We start from the raw sequence: 26,454 nt of genomic DNA, 5'->3' as shown, positions 1-26,454 counted from the left end.
ACCACTTCCGTGTTGATAAGGTACATTTTGAACAGATAAAAAATGTGCGATTAATCGTGATTAACTGCAATTGCATTTACATATGAATCAATTGACAAACCTATGTACACACACACATACACACATATATATATACACACATATATGTTTATATATACACATATACACACACACACACACACACACATACTTTGCTTTGTTTACTTTGCTTTGTTGAATGCTCAATTCTGATTGGTCCATCACAGCGTTCTATTTCTTTATAGCAGACCGTTGCTATGTATAACAGACCGTTGCTATGGGCGCAGCTCTGATGGCGGACTCGGGCGGATGTTTTTTTTGTAAATCTATTGATTTCTTAAGTAAGTAGCTCTGTAATAAACGGGATAATGTACAGCTAGCGGGTCATTGTTGTGAAATAAACCCCTTCAGTCTGAGTTTATTTCGCAATGACTGGCTCGCTGTACATTATCCCTTACATGTTTGTAGGTTTCTATTACATGTATTTAAAACAAGAAATATTTGTGTGACAGAAATGTATTTGTGAACCTTATTTTCCTACATTTTTGAATACTTCTGTATGCATTCATTAATATTGAGACTGATCTGACACCATACCTCTGATGTTAGGGTTTTGAATAATGGCCAGTCAAAAATCAGTAAAGCACACCACCCTCCTTTCTTTTTAATTCTTGGACTTGGCTGACCTTCTGGCCTGGCACAGACACAGAAGAAGACAAAAGGTAGGAGGAGAAGATTGTTTGTTAGGCTTCAGTGTTGGCGAGAGAAACAAAGCAGCAGATTGTGGCGTGATGAGACACGCTGTACCAACTAATACTGATGGTTACAAAGCCATTGTCCTGCCTACATATTTGTTTATTTTTCATATGATTGTCACATTATTCCCTATTTGTTTTAATGACTTTGATGATGGCTCAATGTGAAGCATGTGGCTTGTTATTTCCTCTGCGTTGGACTGATGTATTGGTTTGACCTTTGATATCGGCTGGCAATGCCATTTACCACCCGATGATTGAGAGTCCTCCCTGAACGCTGCTGGATGAAAACCAAATATGCTGCAATGCAATTGTTTTTTTTTTCACTTCAAAATGTTATTTTTTGCTGTTAATTGTGCAATAATAGTCTTGTTCATGCAGGAATACTTCTTAGAGTTTACCCCTACAATAGCAAGGGTGGAGATCACTCGGCTGTAAAGCACTGCTTTAGTAAAACCCTGTAATCTTAAAAGGTGTCTCTCTTGGGGCCTTTTGGTAAATGAACACAGATCAATTCTGGGGCATAAAAATTTAAAATTGTATACATTTGTTGGCAGCTCTTGTCCAAACTTAACCCATATTGAAGGAACCATACTGTTACATTACTGAAATCAACAAGATCCTCTGTCTGGCAACAAAACATTATTGTACATAGAGTGCTATGAAGGTTTAGCCTTAGGCGGCTGTTTGAAATTCAGGCTTAGATGATGTGATGTGCATCAAACTAGCTGCAATTACAGAAAATATAGAAAATTTAAAAGGATTGGGGTTGAACAACTGCATACCAACATGTAATCTCTCTCAAGGGGAAGCATTATCAAGTTTAATGAAGATCAACATGTTTTTTTTTGTTTCTTGCTTTGCTTTGACAAAACAGCTGACAAAATCGATTATCTGCGTCAATGAAAAGTAAAACAAAAGCTCAGTCTACCAATATTAATGATCAAATGTGGACAAAGTACTGTACATTTTAAGAGATACTAAACTGAGAATCAATGCATTGAATCATCAACAGAGAATGAAGAATTATGTGTCTAGTTTCTATTGGAACATGTTACAGCCACCGGCAGGGTTTATGAATGCTTTATCTGTTGTGGAAAGTTTTCTGAAATTGTTAGGGCTGTCAATCGATTCAAATTTTTTATGGCAATTAATTGGAAATTAATCTCACATTTTTTATCTGTTCAGAATGTACCTTAGAGGGAGATTTGTAAAGTATTTAATACTCTTATCAACATGATAGTGGGAAAGTATGCTTGCTTTATGCAAATGTATGTATATATTTATTATTGGAAATCAATTAACAACACAAAACAATGACAGATATTGTCCAGAAACCCTCACAGGTACTGCATTTAGCATAAAAAATATGCTCAAATCATAACATGGTAAACTCAAGCCCAACAGGCAACAACAGCTGTCAGTGTGTTGGTGTGCTGACTTGAATATGACTTGCCCCAAACTGCATGTGATTATCATAAAGTGGGCATGTCTGTAAAGGGGAGACTCGAGGGTACCCATAGAACACATTTTCATTCACATACAGTATAGGTCAGAGGTCAAGGAACCCCTTTGAAAATGGCCATGCCAGTTTTTCCTCATCAAAATGTAGTGCACGTTTGGCGCGTTATTTTGCCTCCTTTGCGACAAGCTACTATGACATGGTTGGTACCAGTGCATTCCTTAGGTTTTTTAGTTTCATATGTTACCAGTATCCGCCCGCAACCTAAAAATGGCAAGTTGTGTTAATGCGTTAAAGAAACAGTTGCGTTAAAACAAATTTGCGTTAACGCGTTATTATCGTTTTAACTTTGACAGCCGTAGAAATTGTAATTTTATAGTCCCATCTAAATCAATACAAAGTGTTGCTGTAGCAGTTCCCCTCCCCTGATTATATTGTGTTCCTCCCCTATTGAAATGCAGTTGTAAGGTTATCGGCAGAATTTATTAATATGGTATATCACGCACAAACAGAACTGTACACTACAGCAGCTCTCCTGTTTCATACACTTTATCGCCCTCTTGTTCACGCAGAAAGCAAAAAGCAGCTTGAACACCGTAATACACATTTTATCCGGGTGCACAGTCTTGGGACACTATGAGACGTAATGGATAAAGACTACAGAGGACAAACTATTGATCTTCAGGTTGAATCAATACATTACAGCAGCGAGCACATTTGGCTGTGTGTTTAAGTTTCTAAAAGGAGAAAGCAGACTAATGAGACAACTTGTTGAAACAAATGGAGGAGGAAAGCAGCTCTTTTATATCAAGCTGAAGTAGATAACTGCCGGTAAGTAAGTAAGTAAGTAAGTATTGTACATCGACTCGATAAAGTAGTTTATTTTGTGTCTTAATTTCCTGAATGATCTAATTAGACTAGACTATAATCAGTGGGAACAACCAAATGAAGGTGAACATAATGATCAATGATGAGGTGTGTTTTCTTAAAATAGATTCTCCTCACATATGAAAATAGATATCTTTTCCTGCAAACATGACTTTACACACACTATTACGATCAAATTATCCTCAAATAGCCCCCCTACAGAGTTAAATGGCCTTTTCTCTCTTAAAACAATACTGCATAACAGCACATTTCAATAATGATTACCACAAAGGCACAATTCTTTGCAGTTATTCTAAATGACTCTGCAGCAAATGAAGCTTAACTCGCCGTGACCACTGGACCAATAAGCTTAATGTTAATCTCTTGCTATTATAAGTATGAAAAGCTTCTGATAAAAGTCGGCTCTATTATTTTGGACATAGAGGGCTCTTTATGGCGGCAGCAGCAATCAGACGGGAGGTTTTTGAAATGCGGTACTATCAAGGTGGCGTGTGCAATTAGCGTGCAATCGATTCCTCAAGTTAGAAATACAGTACGTGTATTCACATGCATTCACTTCAATTCAATTTATTTTTTCATATCAAATCATTAGAGAAGTTATCTCAATACGCTTTTCATATAGAGCAGGTCTAGACTGTACCGACCAAACAACAGATCCCCCATGAGCAAGCATTGTTATGCGACAGTGGAAAGGAAAAACTCCCCTCTAATGGGTAAAAACTCGGGGCAGAACCCGGCTCTAGGTGGGCCATCTGCCTCGACCTGCACATGCATGCACAATATATGGAAATGTTCTTATTAGAAAGCATATGTCAGGGTTTGAAAATATAGGACTAATTTAAGACAGGTAGACATGTTTCCCATCACATTCAGTCTTTGTTTTGGGTACAAGATAGCACTCAAACTACACAATCTCAGAGAATAAACAGTGAGTAATAGTGTGTCACTCACCCTCCGCAAGTTATTGTTATTGGAATAGAAAAACCATCATATACGACTGAAGAGTGATCTATCGTTAACGTTTTGCATTATTAGCGTTGTTTTTAAAGGACTACTTTAGTAGTGTTTTTGCATGCTTTACCCATTGACTACAAATCACTTATACGTTGCATCACTGTTGATTATTTTCTAAAGCATACCACGAGTCTTTAGATTGATTTCCCACCTTCGACGTAGAAATTGGTTTCATTTCAATACGGTGAGAAAATTTACTTGCAGATCCTAGAAATTTGCTTAAAATGGGCAATCGATCACAAAAAGCATCATGTGTCCTCCTGCTGTTGTCAAAGTTGTCACTATTTTGTGGTTTTGCAGCTGTAAGGGCATCTGAAACATCTGCATGCAAATGAGGGGCCACCAGATGATTAAAGCAATAAGAAAGAAAGAAATATTTCAGTTACACAAAATTATCTTTATGCTTTCCTGACTCCCCCCACTGAATTTTTCAATTTCGTTTGTGAAATTCTACATAATTTCACCTCTTTAGGGCTCTAAAATCCTTCAAAGAAAATAATCCAAGAAAAGGCCACAAGTAGACATTGTTTCATTTCAGGGGTCCACAAGCCAAAAAGGTTGAGAACCACTGAGTGAGATAAGATGAAAAACGCATTTCTTTTTGGGGATATAGTGTTTTCCCCAACACTTATGACAGCCTGGCCAACCTGTTACAACCATGCCGCCCAGACACCCACTGTGAACAGCCCTGAGAGGGCACAATTTGGTGTAATCTACAATGACATCTGTTGTCGCTCATTGTTACTTTAAATCGACATGAGTCTGACTAAAAGTTCTTTATAAGGGAATTCATATTTTACAGATATTTTCAATTGTCAACCAATCACTTACATTGTGGTATCTGATCATTATCATAATTCAGCCTGTAGAGACCAGTGAAATATTTAAACTGAAGTACACTTTCCCCACCATTCTAGCTATTCAGGCGTAATACACCTGTACTTACGGTCACTGCAGAACGGGCCCCCGTAGGTGGTCATGGTGCAGTCACATGAGAAGCCCTCCCACAGCTGCAGACACACTCCCTGGTGGTGGCAGGAGTCCTCTGTGCAGGTGGTGCTGGGACCTGCAGGGTGTTGACAGCAGATTTACCAGGTGCCTTCTCTTCATTCTATTTATGCATCTTCGCTACTATCCAAAGGGAATAAATACGTAACGATGAGCCAGTCATTACTGCACAATAAGATTGCGGATATTCATCTTTTGACAGAAAATATTTTAAAGCTTCCAAGGAAAGGAGGTTCAGCAAGACAACCATAGCAATTTAAACAAGGCAATTAAGACAGCTGTTTAACCAGCTATTGTACCATGCAACTGATTGCTGGTTACTAATTGCCTCCATGAAAGATCAGAGGTAATGTGATTGACTGTCTGTCTATGTTTGTGTCACTGTGACCACCTCATCTAAAAATCGAAACAAAAAAAGGAGACATCTATTGATTTTAGAGACTCTGTGACCTTTACCCAAGTGTCCCCCTCAAGCCAACTTTGTGTACACTTATATAACTCCTCTGTCATAACCTTATCAATGTTTCCTGTAAAAGCGATGACTACCTGGGGAGATTATTTGATATTATTAAGTCTTGGCAAAACTCTGTGCTTTACCGAGTGCTTCCTTGTTTGTTTGTAACTCAACAAAAGCCGCTGGACTTCTTGACGGCACAGTGATATTATTACATGTTAGCGTGTATAATCAGAAATAATAAAACCACAGAATGTGTTCGCTGGCCAATCATAACGGAGCATTCAACAAAGCTGTTAAATACCATAACAAATGTGGTGTGATTAGTTTTCCTCTGAGTTCACCTCTGCTCTGACGCTCAGAAATCCGATTACAGGAATGACTCACAGATGTTTGATACTTCTCAGTGTGTTCCCGGCCTCACCTCCACAGCCGTGCTCCACCTCTCCCACCTTGTGAAGGGCATCGGCCAGCAGGTCAGGGAGCCTTCCGTTCAAGTCCACGGATGCCAGGCAGCCCTGGTAGCCTTCCCGGGACGCTATTAACCTGGGCAGGCTGCTGTACATGCTCTTCCCAACACCACCGACGTACAGCTCCCCTGTGAGATACAAAAGTCGGTCAAGTCAAGTACATGCTGGTGTATGCTCTCAAACACAAGCTGGCTACACAGAATATGCACATGGTAAAGGATAAAAATAATCAGTAAATGAATAAATAACGCAAAAAGTACTGAAAGGTTTGAATGCATAGAGCAAATATGAGCATATAAACATAACATATTCAGTATGTGTTGACATTGTCGTAGAGGTGTTAATTATGTGTTTAAGCATCATAGATAGTGGTGGACTGGACTCATTATATACAGAGATGTTTCTAATATCCTCCCCCGCTCATGTATGGGAAGGACAAACATTTTCGAAGCATCTCTCAATATAATGTAGCCCAGTGACCTCAATAATAAACATTTAATTGAATTTACACATTTCTGCAACCCGATATCATGCAAAAGCGTGTAATAGACCCGTCTGTCCACCAGAGGATAGCGTGTCCGTGTCAAGTTTTGCCTTTACAATGCATGAATATTACACACGTGTATTAAAGTGCAGTAGCAACAGGGAGCAACAAAACCACTCACTTATGTTTAGGAAAAACATCATGGTTGGCCTTAAAATAAGTACGTAAACAAAGTACAATATGTATGGAAACAACATTACATCAGTACGGAAAACATGTACAAACATCACTTAAGTAACGTAAACAAAACACTGGTCTCAAACACTGTTCTCCCGGTTGAAAGTCCTGTGTTTGTTGGACCCATCCACCTCCCCTCTCACTCGCCACTCTCGGTCTTTCTCACTTTTTATTCTACCTCAGTAGCTCTGAGCGTAGCATATTCACACAGAGGCATTTACATTGCAGTCAGTACGGACTACATGGTGTGAAACTGACAGGCCTAAAGCAAGAATGGCGTTCTAATTACATGCTTTTGCCTTGTGCATTATCGTGTCATTCACGCGCCTTTTCGTGCAACCCGGCTGATTTCTGACAATGTCAACATAAACTTTGTAATGGTGGAATTCAGATGCTAACACCTGGTCCATCGTTTTCAGAGCTATTGATTGTTGCCCGCTGCTCAACTGTAGCTGCTAAACATGCACAATGCAAAAGCAGTTGCTTGAACCTTCACAGTTGCATGAAAGTCTGTATTCTTGTTAGCGACATATTGGTATAAACCAACAAAGGAAGATTTAGATTTACCACAAAAAGAAATGTTTCATCTTTAAATATTGTCCTCTATAAAAAATAAAAAATAGCATGTTAAACACAAAAGTGTGCAAGATAATACAAATTTCAGAGCGAATATGTTGGAATATGATTGAAAACTGGTTCACAATGCAGAATCTGACAGAACGAAGCAAGTATTCACTGTGTCCTCTAATAAAATACTTTCCATTGTTTGGATAGGTTACCTTTTAAATCCAGGTTGCGAGCTCCGTTGGCGTGTTGGGTGACAGTGCGGGAATCAATCTTCAGGATGTGCACGTTGTTGTTGTCGCGGGAGATCACCACATTGTGCCACTGGTTGTCATTAAGTGGCTTGTCAGAGTTTCCCTTCATTAGTGACGGCCCATTTCCCAAGTCAAAAACATAATGGATGTACCTACAGGATAATGCAGATGTTTACATTTAGCGTTTCTTATCATTTCTCCACAGTATAATAACAGTATCCACCGTATGCTGTTATGTGATTTATACTGTAGAATGTTTCAAATTATTCTCAGCATCCAGCTGCGTGCACTGCTGTCTACCAGTCTGTTTTGGGATACAACCACTGAGGGAGCTCGAAGTCTGAAATGTTGTTTGTTGACGTACAAATAAATAACAGTGAATGAACGAAAAACACACGCAGCAAGACTTAAGGCACATCATCGTGTTGATATTAAATTTGATCAGCAGACTGTCAAAAAACTAAATCTTGTTTCGAATTCAAGCAACATCCATGACAAAGCTGCTACACTTCACACAAAACATTGAGCAGCCTGAAAACTATGACAGAAGTGTTGGAAGCCATTTTTCGTCTGTGTTGCTGTTGCGAGCTTCTGCTGCAGGCTCCGGAGCCGAACAAGGCCTCCTGCTGACTAATTGCTCGCTGGGAGAGAGTCTGTGCAAGGTTTGACAGTGGGAAGCTACAATTGTTGCTTTGCCTGCTCCGCTTCCTATTCTCTCTGGAACGAAAATGATCTACGATGAATAAAACATTCCCAAAGTATCTGTTGCCAAATGTGCTCGACTAGGTCTGAGTGTGAGAATGACACCGGCTCTGTGGTAATGGAAGCTCATGCTTCCTCCATCTGCTTAACAAAATTATTTATGATGAACAAATGATTTTAGAGGTATTTTGTGTCTCTCTACACGGCTGCAGGCGGATGGATTGAAGATATGAATCATGATCAAGTCATTTTGAGCCAATGAAAGAAGTAAAGTAAAAAAAGCACTCTTTATATGCCTTCAGCTTTACAAGACAAATATTGTTGCACTGAAAGAAACGACTGAGTGCAAAATTAGGTATATATAGTTTGTTCCTGTCCCAAATAGTCCCTTCTGTCTTTCCTCATTCCAGGCCTGTAGGGGAGATTGGAGTGAGTTGAGCCAGTTTTTACTTGAGGCGTCTTTAAAGTGAGGGAATGACAGTAATGTCTCCAACTAAAACATGTACATATATTTCAGGATGTGGTGAATCCTCGGGAATGATCACTTTGGATCTAAAATAAACAGTTTTTCAAAATATGACTGGTCTTTTGGCTCATCTTGCCCCCGATGAAGAGTAAGTTGAGCCTACGGAGAGGATAAGTTGAGCAATATCGGTATGCCTAGTCTATCAATAATACCTGTCTATAACTGAAGTGAGGTTATCAAAGAACTCCCCCACATTGTGCCTAAAGGCAGTGGCTCTTCAGAGAGAGGTTGCTTCAGGAGTGCACCATAACAGAGGTGACGCACCGTAAAACATGAATCAATCACGTCCTAGAAAAGGTTAAAAGTTGATGAGCCTATATGATCATCTTTTTATTTATCTTTTATTGAACCATTGCCATTTACATTGAGATTTACATAACAAGTTGAAGCTGAAATCTAATAATATATAATTACAAATGGCTCAATTTTCCTCAGGCCTTTTAGCTCAAATTACCCCAGCCCTGCCATTTTAACCAATTAGTATCATCCAGCAATATAGAGCTAATGTCATGCTAACAGTATAGCCTCATATTGTAACTTCCTAAAGCACTAACACTTGAGTGATTTTTTTTCAAACTTGTCTGTAACTGATTGTCTGTAACTGTTCAGAAACAAGAATCATGACTCCTTGAACATGAATCACTTTGAACGGCAAAAAGATGTTTTTTGAACCTAAATGTGCTTACCACTTATCTCCATCACAGGGTAAGTAAAATGGACGACTCTTCAAAATGTGGTCACCTACCCAGTTTTGTCTATGGTTGCCTAGAAACTAGGGGTGGCTCAACTTCCCCACAGGCTCAAATCATCCCACTCTCCCCAATGTAGATTACTGCTCAGTCCAAACACCGCAGCACTTACCCTTTGACCAGCTCCACTACGATGAAGTCGCTACCATCTCCAGAGTTGTAAAGTATCAGCCCGTCGGGACTGGTGGTCTTGAACTGGAAGAAAAGGTGCATGGAGGCGTACGCCTGCAAGGTGGAGAAGGCCAAGTAGCTGGCCTGCGCTAGAAAAGTCACAGGATTGGCCACGATGTGCCTCATGCCAAATCGAGCGTTCAGCTCGCAGTAGGAGATGTCTCCGTTCTTGCACTGGTCCAGATAGAGCATCCCGTTGAAGGAGAGAGCCTGCAGATGGCCGATAAAGTTGGAAGGCACCACGGAGATGAAACGCCTCTCTGTCATGATCCCCGTTTCGACATTGCTGAATTCCAGACGGGTGTGGGCGCCCGTCATGAGGCCTGAGGAACAAAACACGCATCTTAGATGTCAAATACCGTTCAATATCTGCAACCTTTGTAAGCTCCTTTATTCCTACTGTATACCTTCCACAGTCACATTGTCCACAGAGAGCTGCAAATTCTTCCCACGCCGCACCACCTTCACTGTGTGCCACTCATTGTCATTCAGCTTCTCGCCGACCAGGAGTACCTCTGGTCCCTTGCCTGAGAGGAGGAAAGCGTCAAGTGACAATCATACCGTGTGCAGCTCTCTCTACTCAGGGTCAATACATACACTCACTTCCAGAAGCACTCACACACATACAGCCATCAACATTCACCTGCCAACAATACTTTGCACTCTTTCAATACACAGTTGAAGGAGGAATGAAACAAAGAAACTGCAGTAGTAGCTCCTATTCTGTAGGTTGAGTGGCCGACGTGTAAAATAATTTCTGTGCCGAAATAGCATGACGCATGCTTTCTCTTTATAGGGTAAGATAGTTTAGGTATTTTCTAGAGGCTTGGCTACAACATACAGCTTTAAGTTTCTGCACTATCCTCTGCCTTTTTCGCTGGTTTCAAAATAGGTCACAGTGCAGAGGCTTGCCACTGCAGCACCGTCATCCCGAATCAGTGCCTATGCAACAGGCCGACACGGCAGTTCAAAGGAGTTCTGACATCGCTTGGGAAACTAATTGGCCATGCCTAAGCTGACTGCGCCTTTAGGGGTTTGTCTGTCTAATTGAGCTCAGGGTGTAGGAGAATTACAGGGGACGTACAGAGGGCAATAAATGGAAAACATCAACTGGTTTCCGAACACTGCACTGTTTCATCCTCGGGGAAATAAAAGTGCGACTGGAGACTTTGTCCAGGGCTGCATATCAAGTGTCTTTGCAGCGCACCGCATGATACCAGCATCCACCTGCTGAATATCGACTACACACAACCCAAACAAATCAATCGCATCAAGTCCTGCTGCCTCTGTATTTGACGGATTTACTTCTATAATGAAAAACAAAACACTCGCTGGAGTCATGTCCAACACAGAACTATAAATGTTTATCTTGTAATTCTCCATCATGAAAGCAGAGGTGCTGACAACATTTGCTGTAATGAAGAAGGAGATAGTGGAATGCTGGATAGTGGACTATTTATCTTATCTGTGCTTCTCTGAGGGGAGCTTCCCTGATCTCTAATGTCAGTGCCTCTAAGTCTGTTTACAGGTCTTGGGGAGTACTAATGTTAATACATATGTAAAAAAAGTTGTATGTATTAGTGTATCCAGAGGGAGCTGTGCAAAGTCTGGTAAATTGACTCAAGTGATGTCACTTGCCTCAGAATCGGGTGGTGCTGAAGACTACAAATCTGAAAAAAATAATAATAATCTGGGTGAGTGGGGTTAGAAAGAAGTGACCAGACCTCTACAGCCCGCTGCTCGTCTCTGCTTGAGGCCAGCGGCTCAAGGCTACTAGCATAACACACCTTAATCTCAACTGTCAAATTGCATTGTGGGTAATGTAATACATAGACTGTAGCCTATATAAGAAGTGAACGTAGTTACCATTACGTCCCCCATTGATTCGTGGACTACGCCTTGGGCAACCTCCGGGTCTGAAAAGTGAAGCCAATGCTGAAGTGCCTTAAACTTGCATTCTTTCTAATAGCCAGCAGGGGGCGACTCCTCTGGTTGCAAAAATAAGTCTGATTGTATAAAAATCTATGAGAAAATGACCCTACTTCTCACTTGATTTATTACCTCAGTAAACATTGTAAACATGAGTTTATGGTCTCAACCGCTAGTTTCAAGTCTTCATCAATACAGCATGATGTTCATTTAGTAAATTATGGTCCCATTTAGAGTCAAATAGACCATAAAGCAGGGTATGCTTTAGGGCGTGGCTACCTTGTGATTGACAGGTCGCTACTGCGGTGTTATCTGGTCTAGGTGTTGTCCGTGTTTTCGTTGTAGAACTTCAACCCTTTCACAGTGTGTTTTCAGTTCATGAAAGTTAATGGTAACATTTTGAGAGTCGCCTAAAAACTTCTTATTCAGCGTTTGGTTGTACTTAGCTGCACCCTCTTGTGTCACTTCGGGTGGCAAAGAAACAAGATGGTGACGGCCAAAAACCAATATGGCGACGGCCAAAATGCCAACTTCGAGGCTTCAAAACCGCAGTCCACAAACCAATGGGTGACATCACAGTGACTATGTCCACTTCTTACATACAGTCAATGGGACTATGGTTTTGAAGCCTCGAGTTCATTATCTTGGCCGTCGCCATCTTGTTTTTTTGCAACCAGAAGTGACACGAGAGTGTGGAGCTAAGTACAACCAAACCCTGAACAAGATATTTTTAGGCGACCAAAATGTTACAATTCACTGAAAACACACTGTGAAAGGTTTAAAGTTGTAAGACGAAAACACGGTAGCGACCTGTCTGACTTGAAACTAGTGATTGAGACCATAAACTCATGTTTACTGAGGTAATAAATCAAGTGAGAAGTAGGGTCATTTTCTCACAGACTTATATAAAAGCTGAGAAAGAATGAAAGTTTAAGGCCCTTCCGCACTGGCTTCACTTTTCAGAACTGGAGGTTGCTGCCTGGTGCCAGGTTTTGACAAGGAAGGTAAATGTGCAGAATAAAGAAGACGATATCTCTGATTCAATGCTAAATTGATGTATCATTAAACATTAACTATCATTTGTACAACTAATAGTATTATTTGTTGCAGTAGTGTTTGATTTGAGATTGGGGTCATAAAGAATTTTGTCCCAGTAAATAAAAATGAAGCACACGTAGTAAAACTGACTGCGCAGCCCCGTGTTTCATATCAGTGATAGTGATCTATCTCTAACAGTGGGGAGTAAAATGGTGGGATATAATATGTATTCACACAGACATCTGACTGTATAACCTTTGAAATATGGGCTCCTTTCAAAGTGCCTTCGCTCCACAAGCTCAGCTTCCAGAGACTTGAGAGTCTGCCGCACATGTAAAAGGGTCTATTTTGTCCAGTTTGATCCTCAGTTTAAATTGAATTTGATTCATATTTTCAAACAAGGATAACTTCAAAGGCATGGTGCAGTTATACAGGTCAGCATTATGAGTGAGCCGAGACTTTGAACGCAGGATGTGCGTGTTAATCAAAGCGTGTTATGGTAATTCTGTAATTTTGTAGGACAAATGCCTCATTTCAAAAGTGTGTTGTGTACCATTATTCCCCATATTCTGGAGAATTAATCAAGGAGCATTGCAGCAACATTTGTTCTTGCAACTATTTCCCTCCCACTGACAGCTTCCGAGCAGCTGCTGCAGATGGGCTGTCTCTTTGAAGCTACGCTTGCAAGATCACCTGAGAAATCTGAATCGAGTTGTAAGATGATCCTTAAAGGTAGTCAAAACACGGATATTTAAAATTCACATCGAGTCCAGGTTGGTGATTCTCCTCAATGATAGCGCTCACTAAATAATGATTGTTTAGATTATTCTGCAATTTAAAAATTGGCTCCATTTTCTGTTATCAACCATAAAATCCATTAACAAGCCATCCATCATCACATCTGCAGCAGTAAGATCGTCAGAGGTCACTGGTGTAGCACACATACAGTATAACTGATCAGGAAGATGGTTCATTTTGCACACAAAGAGATGCACATACAGTACAGTACATTATTTCTGTGGATAGTGCATGATGGTATAATGCCATCTGCTGGTAGAGGGGGCAATTTATTTGGCGGATATCTAAGGTGATAAAGGATAAACGGCTTCTCTTAATAAGCCATGTTTAACCTCTCTCTTTGCTATTTGCATGATTATTTATCTGCATATTTTACTTTTTATTGAGTGCAGTGAACCATAAAAATGGCTATAACAGGCTCTTCTGAACTGGTTTACAGAGACAGTACATGCACACCTCACTTCTGTCCAACCATCCACACACCCATGAACGCACACACTACTCACCTCAATCAGTGAAAAACAATGTAATCCATTCAATATAACGGACTGTTGCTTAGGCTCACACACGTGTCGTAAATCTGTTGTAACAGTAATAAAAGTGTCCCCTTTGTGGCTGTATAGCCATTAAATCAGATCAATAGATAAGCATGAGACAAAATTACAGTCCGCAGGTTACTGATTATTCTATTATATGTGCTTAAATGTTAAAATATATTTTGAGAGTACATAAGCAGTTGTTGCAGTGAGCTCCTTTCATCTCAGGTTAGCATAAATACAATATAATGACTGATATTAAGAGTGCAAATCATTGGGAAATTGAACATTAACAGTTAAACATTTCATTTCAGTGAATCCAGGAATTATTCATACATGAGGGGCGGAAACAAGCTTTCAGCCAGCACTCGATTATAGTGATAACTTTTTATAAGCATTCATGAGCCTTCTCTGTAATGGATGATCTGTATCAGAGAGCCGTTCACCTCTCCGCTGCCAATAGCTTTTATCTCTTTCTCCCGCCGCTGTAGACTGAAGCAAAAACTTAAATTGCCTGTCTCTCACTGTCAGGTGTGAGCGACAATCTACATCATAAATTCAAACATCACCGCGGTACAAAAACCTTAAAGTGCCACTCCATTCCTGTATAGAATAGCAGAAAATCAATTCTGTTGATACAGAGCAGAATCTGCCTTTTAATCAATAGAATTATGTTCGCTTGCTTTAAATACAGCATGCCAATGTATTTCATGATTTTCGGTCATGTTTCTCAGTAATTTTTATATTAAGCCGTTTTATACAGTACATTTGTCCAGCTTGTTCATCCTGCATTTTATAGCACATATGGTCCAGGATGCCTCTTACCATTAAAATCTTTGGGGTATCACAAAGCAAGATAACAAGTGTCTCTTGATGTATGATGAATACTTAGACTCAGACATTTACTGTATTTAAATTTTGGCATTAAAAACTGACATCTGGTGAATTAATTTACATAAAAAGAATGTTTTCCATTTAGGGCTGTCAAAGTTTCTTTCTAATTTCTTTAACGCATTAACACAACTTGCAATTTTTTTAGGTTGTAGTGGGCTCAGCTTTAAAGATAGAGTAAAGATACTGGCATCTTATGAAACAAGAAAACAAGGAATCCATTCCTACCAACCATGTCATATTAGCTTGTCACAAAGGAGGTTATATAACGCTCCAAATTTCGGTGAGGAAAAACTGGTATGGCCATTTTCAAAGGGGTGTCTTAACCTCTGACCTCAAGATATGTGAATGAAAATGGGTTCTATGGGTACCCACGAGTCTCCCCTTTACAGACATGCCCACTTTATGATAATCACATACAGTTTTGGGGCAAGTCATAGTCAAGTCAGCACACTGACAAGCTGACAACTGTTGTTGCCTGTTGAGCTGAAGTTTGCCATGTTATGATTTGAACATATCCTTTATGCTAAATGCAGTACCTTTGAGGGTTTCTGGACAATATTTGTCATTGTTTTGTGTTGTTAATTGATTTCCAATAAGAAATATATACATACATTTGCATAAAACATGCATATTTTCCCACTAAGATAAGAGTATTAAATACTTGACTAATCTCCCTTTAAGGTACATTTTGCAATTCATTTGCGATTAATCGAGATTAAGTATTTCAATCGATTGACAGCCCTAATTCCTCTACATGTACTCACCTAAAATGAGAAGGCTGCAACTAACTGTACTCTCTTAAACATGTTTCAACATTTAAGCAAAACCATCTTTTTTGATAGATAACAGTCTTGTTTCATAATCATCTATTGATCGGATATCAGATTCTAACCTTTAAATTAATCTCAGCTCTGCCACTGCAGGTGTGATTACCCACTAATCAAAACAAGTTATTTTTCTATATACAGAGACTAAGCGTTGCTTTTCTCACTGCAGATAATGTGAGCAAATTAGACACAAGCAAATGAATGACTCATTGGCAGCAGGCTACTGTATGTAAAATCTAGCTATTTGATTTAAAGATTATCACATTGTAATGATGAGAAAATGTGTCATTTCAAAATGTGGATTTCATAAGTGAAGAGTAAACAAATGCCAATTATATTTAACTGAAGTCTCATGTTCTTATTTTTGCAATGATGCTTGTGCGTAACATAACAGTAAACAAGGGACAATGTGGGGCAGAAGAAATGAATGCTGTTCCGTTTCATAAGGGAATAGAGCAAGAGGCATATGATTACACTACAGTGCATGTTCTCTAAATCATGGTACAGTAAATAATCATAGGAAACACTTACTGAGATTACAGTCTATCCTGATACAATCTGGTGAGAGAGAGAGTGAGATGGTGAGATTAAAAGAAAAAAAGAGCACAAAAAGAGGAGAATATTTCACATCCTTCAAGGTACATTCTGCAGACAGTTCAGTGCTTTTCAGAGCCCACCATCCGGGGACAGCCTCGAGAGTCTAAACCGCCACTTTCCTCCCTGTAGTGTGTACATAACATTAGAAAAATAGAAGAATAGTGAGTGAAAGGGAAACCTCAGCGTGTGTCTGGCACTGCTGGAAGAACAATAGAGCAGATCAAAGTTGGGATCAATAAGAGTTTTATTGACCGGAAAAGTGGAGGTGCAGCGGTATTATTTTTAGCGCCGGTATCGGCTTGGATACGGCTGCTTACACTCAGGTGTCTGCAAATGACTGTTTCAGATACTGCGACTGATAGTCTTACTGATGCGTGCTTTGGGGTAATATAGCAAACACGCACCGCTGTGAGGAAAATTGTCTGAAGCAGATAACAAAAATGGAACCTGTGCTGGATTTTGGTTGAAGATTTCAACACGTGAAACCCAATAAACCATCCATCACGCAAAGGAGCAGAATGAATTTAATTCAAAGAACAGGCGAGAGCAGCTACTTAACGATACTTAAGTTAGAGCAATTACTGGGATTATGCACAATTTGCAATACATGTCGTTTCTTTTCCGATCTAATCATCTCAGCTGTTTATAGATGTATTATTTTTGTTGAGGACAACCTACTTGCTTATCACATACATTCTTAAGTGATGCAGACATTAAAGAGGAGCTATTATGCTTTTGTGCTTTTTCCCTTCCCTTCAGTGCAGGGGTTCGCAAACTTTTTAGGGCCAGGGACCCCTTAAAGGGGAAAACATTTTCCAAGGACCCCCTCATAATCGTAACACAGATTAAGCATAATGCTCACTACCATTTATAGTCTTGGAACTATTTGTATTCTAAACTTTTCAACCTAAATACTTCAGACCTGTTTGATTGAGATAAATAGAAACATTTCAATTTGAATCATGTTTTTTTTCCCTTTTTAATCAGACGTCGCTTTGACTTAGCCGGCTTCATGGCTTCGTTCGTTAGCACCTGAAGACACGTGACACATTTTGGTCGCTGTTGTCGTCATATTTTCTCAAATTAGCTAGTTTGGGCTCATCGTCACTTGACGATTTGGACTGACTCAAATATTTCTCCATGCACGCCAGTTAGATAGCTGGCTAATAAGCTAAGCTAAGCAGCAGCTGGAACGGTTCGTTGCGCACTGAGTGAAGTGACTGATTCATGACAGATTGACATGATGTGTCACAATCATATCAGAGGTTCTACAATATGCTTGTGTTATTGGCGCAAATGGTCCAAATCTGTATATATGTACTTTTCAATGATACAGCACAATTTTATAATTTATAGTAAATTATTTTGCGGGCAAAGTTACAAATCCCAAAGTCTAGGCCAAAGGGAGTTACTCTCCCCCACAGAAAAACTGCTCCTGAACTGCCTGAAACGGCTTGATTGAAATCCTGTCTTTTCTTATGTAACGTGGTGATGTCACCAAGTAACACATTTGCATAATACCTGCCTGGCAGCTAGTTTGGTACATCCTCAAATGAAGAAAGTTAGAGCTGAGCTGGAGCGGAGTTCGAAGAGTTTGGTTCAGTTGACCAATCCCTACAGAGTGGGCCAGCTGACCAATCAGAACACACTGGGCTTTTCAGGAGGGGAGGGGCAGGAGCTCAAACAGAGCATTTCAAAACAGAGGGTGAAAAGAGGTCCTGCAGCACAGCTGGTATAAGAAAAATAAAGTGTTTTTTGAACATTAAAGCATGTAAACATGTTCTAGTATCAACCCACAATACAAGTATGCACATGAAAATTAGCATAATAGGTTCTCTTTAATGTGATTGATTAATTTCACTGAATACTACTGAGAAGGCCATGAATAATAAATGTAATTTAATGTGTCTTAGGGGTATCATACTTGGTAGTTTGATTGTTTTGGAAATTTGACCTACCAATGCACCTCCACTCAAAAGCCCAAACCTTAATCCATGTTCACTCTTAAACTCAAAGTGTTGTTAACTGAAATGACCCAGTCTCCTGCTTGTTCTGCAGGCCTGATGGTAATTATTAATATTTTCCAAGTTAAATACAGAGGAAAAGGGCGATTTGCACCACCTGCAGCCACAATTAACTTTACACCGTGAAATAATGACACCAGCACAAATGTGATGCTTTGCTAACATTTCCTCGTGTCTGCCACAGCTAATACCTTCTAAATCCATCTGCAATATTCACGTTTGGCCTCAAAATGGATTCACCCACTCATCATTTGCATGTTCTGAATAACGAAAGCCATTTATCCGACTGTACATGAATATATTGGTGTATAAGTCATGTGGCTGAGGAGTGCTCTCAAGCTGTCAACCATCACAGAGCAGTGGATACAGACAGCCAGAGACCAGAGTGACTTTCTACAGCAGGTGAGTGTGTGTGTGTGTGTGTGTGTGTGTGTGTGTGTGTGTGTGTGTGTGTGAGAGTGTGTGTGTGTCCATCACTTGCGCCCTCTGTTCAGTGAAGCGACTCTGAACTGGACAGGCCAGTAAATGTGAGGGGAGGGAACTACAATGGTCACATCTACGGCGTGAGCAGTAAGTGGTAATATCTCAGCGTAACGGCGGATCTGGTCTCTGACTGCCTTCTCCTTGAACTGCAGACAAGCCATTGAAGGGCTGAAAGAGCCGAGACGGTCAGATGGGACCTGACCACTGGATGAACTGAGAGAGAGAGAGAGAGAGAGAGAGAGAGAGAGAGAGAGAGAGAGAGAGAGAGAGAGAGAGGGAGAGAGAGAGACCGAGTATACATACACGCCTACAGTTGCTTAAAAAGGTATTTAACCCCTTGAGGTTCATAGCTTTTTGTATTAAAAAAATACTTCCTCAAAATGATTTTTAAAGATTCATTTTAAAATTTAGATATTCATATGTTTCACATCAGTTGTTCAGTTTTGTACTATATCCAAAGATGCTCTATAACAAAGATGACGCATTAGAAGCTCTGCCAATGGTTTGAAATGGTATACACTTCCTGTCTCCTAAGTGGCTGTGGTCATGACATACGTGTTCCATCCCCCCCACCTCGTTTGGAAGTATTGTGAACATGTCATGTGGAAGGATGAAAGCAGATTGGATTATATTTGCTTAATGTATTTTTGTATTTCTTTTTGCTAACATTACATATTTACACAGCTAGCAGCCATATCTAGCATTACGAAAAAAAGTATTGTGAACATTAGTTGCCAGATCTCGCAAGAGTTTTTTGCGGGGACAGAGAAAGGTCTCAAAGTTAACAACAAAGTTGTTAAACAAAACAAAGTGAGTAATTTTCTCCTGATTTGTCCATCTGAAAAATGCAATTTTAGTATCAGAATGTTTGGAAGATATGTGGTTCTTGAAAAATGGGTCCAATACTTACTATGGTGACTATGAGGTGAATGAATCAGTCATTATCTGTGTTCACATTCACTCCTTCCATTTGAGATAATAGACCCAGGACATGTCGCTAGTCTCCTAAAGGGGCGGACAAGTGGCGAAACCCACGTGACACAGAACTGACGCTCAGTGCGCTGTCTCTTTTCTGAACTGTTTCTGCTATATATTTTAATATGTTGATAAAATATGGTGATAATTCTCTTACTGTATAAAACTATACATTTCGGGGCACCCCGGTAGACAAATGGTTAATAAATGTACTACAAGCGTGTTGTCTGGGCGTCCTGGCGGTCTAGTAGTTACAGTAAGACGCATAGGCTACTCTATAAACAAAAAAGTCCATAGTCAACCCTGGATGACTTAAAGCAAAAGTTTTAGGAAATATGCTTATTTTCTTTCTGGTGGAGAGTTAGATGAGAAGATCACACACTGTTGAATATGAAGCTACAGTCACCTAACAATGTGTCAATATGACAATTTTCTGTTTTGTAGGGGGTTATGTATTGGATTATATCTGGCTCTGAGCGGTTGCCAGGCAACCAGCAAAGACTCAAGGAAGTTACTGTGCGCAGCCGAAAAAATAGGCAGACACATAACCCCCCAATAAACAGTGAATTATAATTTTTACACTTCAGTTTTTGTACAGATTAAACCAAAAAGCTATAATGAGCTCAATTACTGAGCTTTAGAGGTTGTGGTTGGTGGATTCTGTTATCATCTGACAGAGCCAGGCTAGCTGCTTTCCCTGGTTTCCAGTCCTTGTGCTAAGCTAAGCTAACCCTCTGCTGGCTCATACTTCATGCACAGTTATGAGAGTAGTATCGACCTTCTCATCTAACTCTTCGCCAGGAAGTGAAGAAGTGCATTTCCTAAAAGGTCAAACTATTTATGTGAATCCCATCCATAGATTGACCACTTTTAAACTCAAAATGATCTCTTTCTAAAATCCATCTGATGTGATGAATAATAGTAGTTAATTGAGTTTTTTTCACTTCCTGGTATAAGCAAACCCCAGTATATTTGGCAAAAAAGACAGAAATAGAAACCACATCAAAAACCATTCCATATGTCCATATTTCATTATGTAATCACTTTGTTTGTTTTTATATTATGGTTAATGTGTTATCACTTTGATTTGAAACTGACCATTCATGAACAATTCACTAATTTCCAGTTAAAAAGATGTACCCTGAATAAATCTGAAACCACCACAGATCTCTGGGAAAATTACAAATAAATTAAAAGTGATGTGATCTTTTTAAGCAACTGTAGTTATTGTGTATGCAGATGAATATGGGAGAGTCTGAGACAAAACTAATATCATGAGAACTCTAGCTTCGTGACGCGCCCTAAAAGGTCAACTGGTATTGTCTGCTGGCAGCAGCATTACCCAGGTTTACAGTGAGCTTCACTCTGCCCCCGTCCAGCTCCAGACGCAGGGTGTCCGCTGACTGCTGAGAGGTCGTGGCCATAAGCAGGCCAAAGGCCCTCTGGGACATGAAGCGGAGGGACACGTCCTCGGCCTCTGTGTGCAGCGTCCTCGGCAGCACCACCTTCAGATACATGCTGCCGTCATAGCTCACCATGGTGGCCTCTACGGGTTTCGGGGAGAGGAAGCGTTAGCAGACACTGAACCCCAGAGGGAATCACAACACTAAATTAAAAACACAAAGTGGCATTTATGGAATGAAAAACGAAATTTGAGCTTATCTCAGGTACAGCATGATATCATTTTAGATTGCAGTTTTCATCAGTCGCACCAGATGGCAGAAAAGCCTGGAGCATGCGAAGGCGGCGGCAAGATTACAGCAGCAATCAAATTTCTGAAGGATTTATACCCATCACAGTGCAATACAAAGGGGATATTCATATATCCCTCATACTATTAGCTGCCAATGGATCTACGTAATTTGGCCTCTCTGTGAAAAAACCATCTGCATGGTAAATGCAGAGTGATTCAGGCTGAATCACTCTGCCGAAGCAGCACTGTATTTCTAATGAAGCACTGGCCACCTCGTGATACTGACAATTCATTAATGAATCACTACACTGTAGGAAAATACTCTAATTCACTGTGGATTCAATTTAAAAATAAATAAATAAATATAGTCCATCCATTGTCACCTAGACTGCTTTGGTGGAGGGTTACTTTGAGAGCACTCAGCTCTTATTTGAATAGGTATGACATTATACAGTATGTAGATGATCATACTGCAGTTGCAAATTAAATTATCATTGTTGGGGAGGCCTGAGCGTTAAGGCCTGATAATGAATTTTCTTTGTATCTACATTTTTTACCATCTGTGCAGGCACTTTCCAGCCACTACACAGCTAAGTTAATAAATAAAATACCGGCCAAAGTGTGTTAAAAGCTTTGCAGCAGCATTTTGAAATCACTTATCCTCCCCACCCACCACCATCCGTCTCAGAATACTCTTACCCTTCTCACAGCTGGGACCGAGGTAGCCGGTGCCGTTGCAGTGACAAATGTGGCGGTTCCAGCCCTCTCTGCAGTGTCCGCCGTTGGCACACGTGTCCCTGGCACACCTGACGTGAGTCTCTCTGGTGCAGAAGCTGCTGACACCTGTGGCACTCTGAACCTCCGCCAGCCTCCACAGGTTACGGCTCTGCCCGTCAATGAAGAGGTCCCTCACGCAGCCCACGTAGCCGAGGCTGAGGGAGGCGGTCCACACCTCGGGGGGGAGCATGAGGGCTTGGCGATCCTCGGGCAGACCTCCGAGGTACATGTCCCCGTCTAGGTCGAGGATCTCGCTGCCTTCATTAGCAGAAAAGGGGATGCTCTGGCTGTTCACGGAGATGAAGCCTGCGGGGCGGGCAGTGAGTCAATTTGTACTTGCACAATGTTTCTGTTGCAGAAAATGAAGACAGGTGTGTGTGGGCTGTGCTAAGTGAGAAGTGAGAACAAACTGTGAGATTGAGGAAGTGGGCATTAGTCTCTGCTTGTTTTAAAGAGTGTGGATTAAGAAACTGCACAGCCAGTCCTTGGGAATTGACTTTGTGAGCAAAAGCAGGAGCCAAAACTAAAACTTGCTCTGGAAAAGTGAATAAATGACAAATCTGCATTGTCATATTACCCTGCTTGAGAAGGGAGGAAATATATTTATAGAGAAGTGTAGGAAGAAATAGAAGGAGCTGTGTGTATTTTGGCTTCAACTAATAAGGCAGACATTTGGAATGTACTAATAAGGCCCAATTTGAGGTGGGTGACTGTATAATTGGCCACTTGTGAAATAGGTTTCAAAATGTCATACATAGATTCTAGCTACTGAAAATATCATTGTAATTAAAACCTAATATGCCTGCATGTTTCACTGCAGCCAGTGAATAAAAAGCAAGAGTGTGCCGACGTGACTGGATCCATACTGGCATATGGCGGTTTCACAGCTTGGAACCTTTTCTGCTCCACAGCTAAAAGTGGAGAAAAACAGTAACAGAAGCAGACAGAAGGCTTCACAAACACACATTATTCTCTTACCGTTGCGTCCTCTCCTCTGGAAGTCCACATGGCACCACTCGCCATCGTCGAGCCTCTTGTTGCTCGCTTTCATCTTGATGCTGCCAGAGCCCATATCCATGACCAGGTAGAGTAACCCATCCAGCAGCTCTATTGCGAAGAAGTCGGCCCGGGGCTTCTTGTCGGGCTGCGCGCCCTGCAGGCTGCCGTGGCTGAACAGCAGCAGGCCGCCGGGCTCTGTGGTGCGGAAGTCAAAAGATATGGCGCCCGTCTTCTTTGTGTTCCACCTGGGCAGTGTCAAGTAGGCAGACGGCGTATCGAAGGTGACCGGCTCCAGGGCCTCCACATCCTCGCAGCTGAATATCAGGTCGCCATGGATACTGATCTTTGGGTCCCGCTGTTCAGCCAGCCGCGACAGCTCCAGTCTAAACTCATTATTCTTGTAGACCACCTAATGAATGAGAGAGATGTCGTGGTGAGACGACAGCTGGGGAGAGCAATAAATCCGGTGCAAAGGTTGAATATTACTCATCAATAAATATTAGAATCGATATGAAACAGCAGCAGTCACAAGGACAGGCGGCGGAAAACACGGTGAATCATCCCTGAACTCAGAGCTCAGATAGAAAATATCCTGACGGTTTCATTTCAACAGGTCCATCCAATAAACTGGCACCTTTAATTAAACGGATGTAGAGGCATTTGAATAAAAAGATTCCTTACTCGTGCTGTGTGTCCATGCAGAGATAGAGGACGCATGTAGAACTGAACGCATTGTATTTTACAGGTACTCAAACAAAAACAAGGAGGCAGCAAGAGCTGAAATCATTCTGACATTTGGGGATTTAGATTTAGATGCAAATGCAAACATTTACATTTTTAGACATTTAGCTGACTCACTAAGGAACGAACAATGGGTCTGACAGAAGAATAATCTGAAATTCGGAAAGGAGGAATCAGAGACACAGCACCTACACAATGGCAAACAATTATATGCGTTTATACTAAGTAAACTGAAGGAGATCAAGTGCAAGCAGAGGTGGTGGGTGGAAGGGAGGCGGATTTGATCCTCTACACGCAAAACACACAATTCGGTATTTAAATAGGTAAATTTAGTAAATGTAAGAGGGCAACAAACTTGAGTGTTCATTTTCACTGCTGAGCTCATGATGCAGTGGTAAGAACAGGGCCTGAAATTAGCACCCGCTACCCGCCAAATGTGGGTAAATTGTTAGCAGCGGATAAAATCATCAGGCAATCCGGACTTCGGCAGACAGGGAAAACGCGAGGGATGGGAATAGAGAATAGGTTCCCATTGAGAACCGCTTCCTTGTTGTCCGATTCTTTGGCATCTCATGCCTCTGTGACTATTGATTCCACTGTATTGATGCTTTCCCACGGTTACACATGCACAATGACAACTTTGCATGCTGTATCATTCAGTTTGTTTGGGACTGCAGCCATGGCAGAGAGAAAAAAAAACACTCAAAAGCATGGTGCTACTAAATCTGAGGGGTACATCCTATTTTTTCCCCGATAAAGCTACACTGTGAACAACAAATCTGTGTTGAAATCAACAGCAGGACAGCCAGTAACGTTACCTGTTAGAAGCCGGTGGGCAGCACAGTCCTGCTCTGCTAAATAACGGGGCTACTAACGTTAACGGAGAGTTACATTATGGTGCGTTCAAGCTCTGTTCTGTAAAAATTAGTATTGGGCGAAGGTAAATTCTAACTTTATCATAGTGTGTTCAGATGTAATCTCGACAAAAAAAATACGTTTTTCGCGAGAAACTTTAGTAAATGCAGTTGTTTAAATGATATGTTTTCACAGCAATATAAAATAGATATTAGATAGGGAATTATGACCTGTTTAACTTCCTAACATGTGCTCTAAGCAGCTGATAATACATAATTAAAACTACTGATGCCAAGATTTTTTTTAATCAAAGCAAATATTTAATTAAAAATACAATCATTTATTTCCTAATCATTTGAATTGTGTTTTTATGCAAATAAGGAGTACATTATAGTACTGTGTAAAGTATCCTCCCACCCCTGAAAAATAGGGCTCCCCCAGAAGCTACGGTGTAATTCGAACACTGGAATTTATCATGCACATATTGTTTTTTTGTAAAATATATATCGTACATTGAATGACATCAGACCTAAAATGTTATTCCTTCATTTAGCGCATAGATTACAAAAGTGGCAGATACCATTTTTGAGTGGCAGAAAAAAAAAAAATACTTGCCTGCCACAGTGACAGACAGTAAAAAAGTTAATTTCAGACCGAGGGTAAGAAATCTAATTATACACTCTGGCTGCAGTGAATATACAATAGACCTCCCTCTATCTTTGAGGAATGTCTGGCTATTGATTTGGACATTTGGATCAATCACAGGAAACGGGAAGAAATACAAATAACATTTTTAAAAGATATTTACTTACACATAGAATATACGCTGTTTATACTGAAAGCACACTTCAATAGAGCGCCTGTGCGGGCTTCTCCATGCGTTTATTGCATTATTTTCTACTTTCAGTCTGGGTTCATCAATATGCACAGCGGGAGACAACAATCCCTGTCTCATTTTGCATCGGTTGTAAGTCACCCCGAGCCCGCTGTTATCTGCCACATCACTCTGTGACCAGCCGCTGCCTGAGGTGACACACCACACTGCACAGAGGACTAACAGCAGAGCCGAGAGGCAATTTGAGCCAATATCACACTTCACACACCGCCTCGGTGTGACTAATTAAGCAGCGGAATCAGATGGTGAAACTGACCATCGAGAAATGAGTGTAACAGGCAATTTTTAAACGGGAAGACGGTCAATCACGACACTTATACGAAGCGGAACAGTGCATTAGCGGTTATATTGTTTACAACTAGGAGCACCACATCTAACAGAAATACATAGCTGCCGACAAAAAGGCACACTGTGACCTCTGCAGGGCTGTTACATAATAAGCCAAAGCACAATACAGGAAGTGGAATCCTATTTCACCAATTCAGACGCCTGTTGTATGTGACAAGGATTACGGAGTGTCCCGAAACGCGAGAATAAAGCTCCTCTAGTGTCGATTGACAAAGCCCTCGTGTCTTTTATGCTCAAATGGTGAAGAATAACAGCAGTCAGAGAATGAAGACCTTCTCCGCCGCTAACA

The 26,454-nt window shown here is 40.7% G+C and overlaps 1 protein-coding gene across 9 annotated transcripts in view; it reads right to left on the bottom strand.

Annotated features, from left to right (window-relative positions):
• LOC119475837 (neurexin-2-like) overlaps nt 1-26,454 on the bottom strand; it is a 194,796-nt gene that overhangs the window by 78,446 nt on the left and 89,896 nt on the right. For 6 of the 9 annotated variants that reach the window (XM_037748897.1, XM_037748901.1, XM_037748896.1 and 3 more), the window contains 9 exons: nt 23,306-23,735; nt 22,250-22,633; nt 21,200-21,403; nt 16,310-16,336; nt 10,164-10,283; nt 9,698-10,079; nt 7,570-7,760; nt 6,024-6,197; nt 5,084-5,203 (listed from right to left, as the gene is read on the bottom strand). In XM_037748897.1, the coding sequence (XP_037604825.1) occupies nt 5,084-5,203; nt 6,024-6,197; nt 7,570-7,760; nt 9,698-10,079; nt 10,164-10,283; nt 16,310-16,336; nt 21,200-21,403; nt 22,250-22,633; nt 23,306-23,735 (2,032 nt within the window). The remainder of the gene's footprint in view (nt 1-5,083; nt 5,204-6,023; nt 6,198-7,569; nt 7,761-9,697; nt 10,080-10,163; nt 10,284-16,309; nt 16,337-21,199; nt 21,404-22,249; nt 22,634-23,305; nt 23,736-26,454) is intronic. The other 3 variants (XM_037748899.1, XM_037748903.1, XM_037748905.1) reach the window with 1 other exon arrangement.

Source organism: Sebastes umbrosus, chromosome 17 (assembly GCF_015220745.1).
Source record: "Sebastes umbrosus isolate fSebUmb1 chromosome 17, fSebUmb1.pri, whole genome shotgun sequence".
Lineage (NCBI taxonomy): Eukaryota > Metazoa > Chordata > Actinopteri > Perciformes > Sebastidae > Sebastes > Sebastes umbrosus.
Note: the sequence above shows the minus strand (reverse complement) of the source record. Positions and strands in the feature narration are given on the sequence as shown.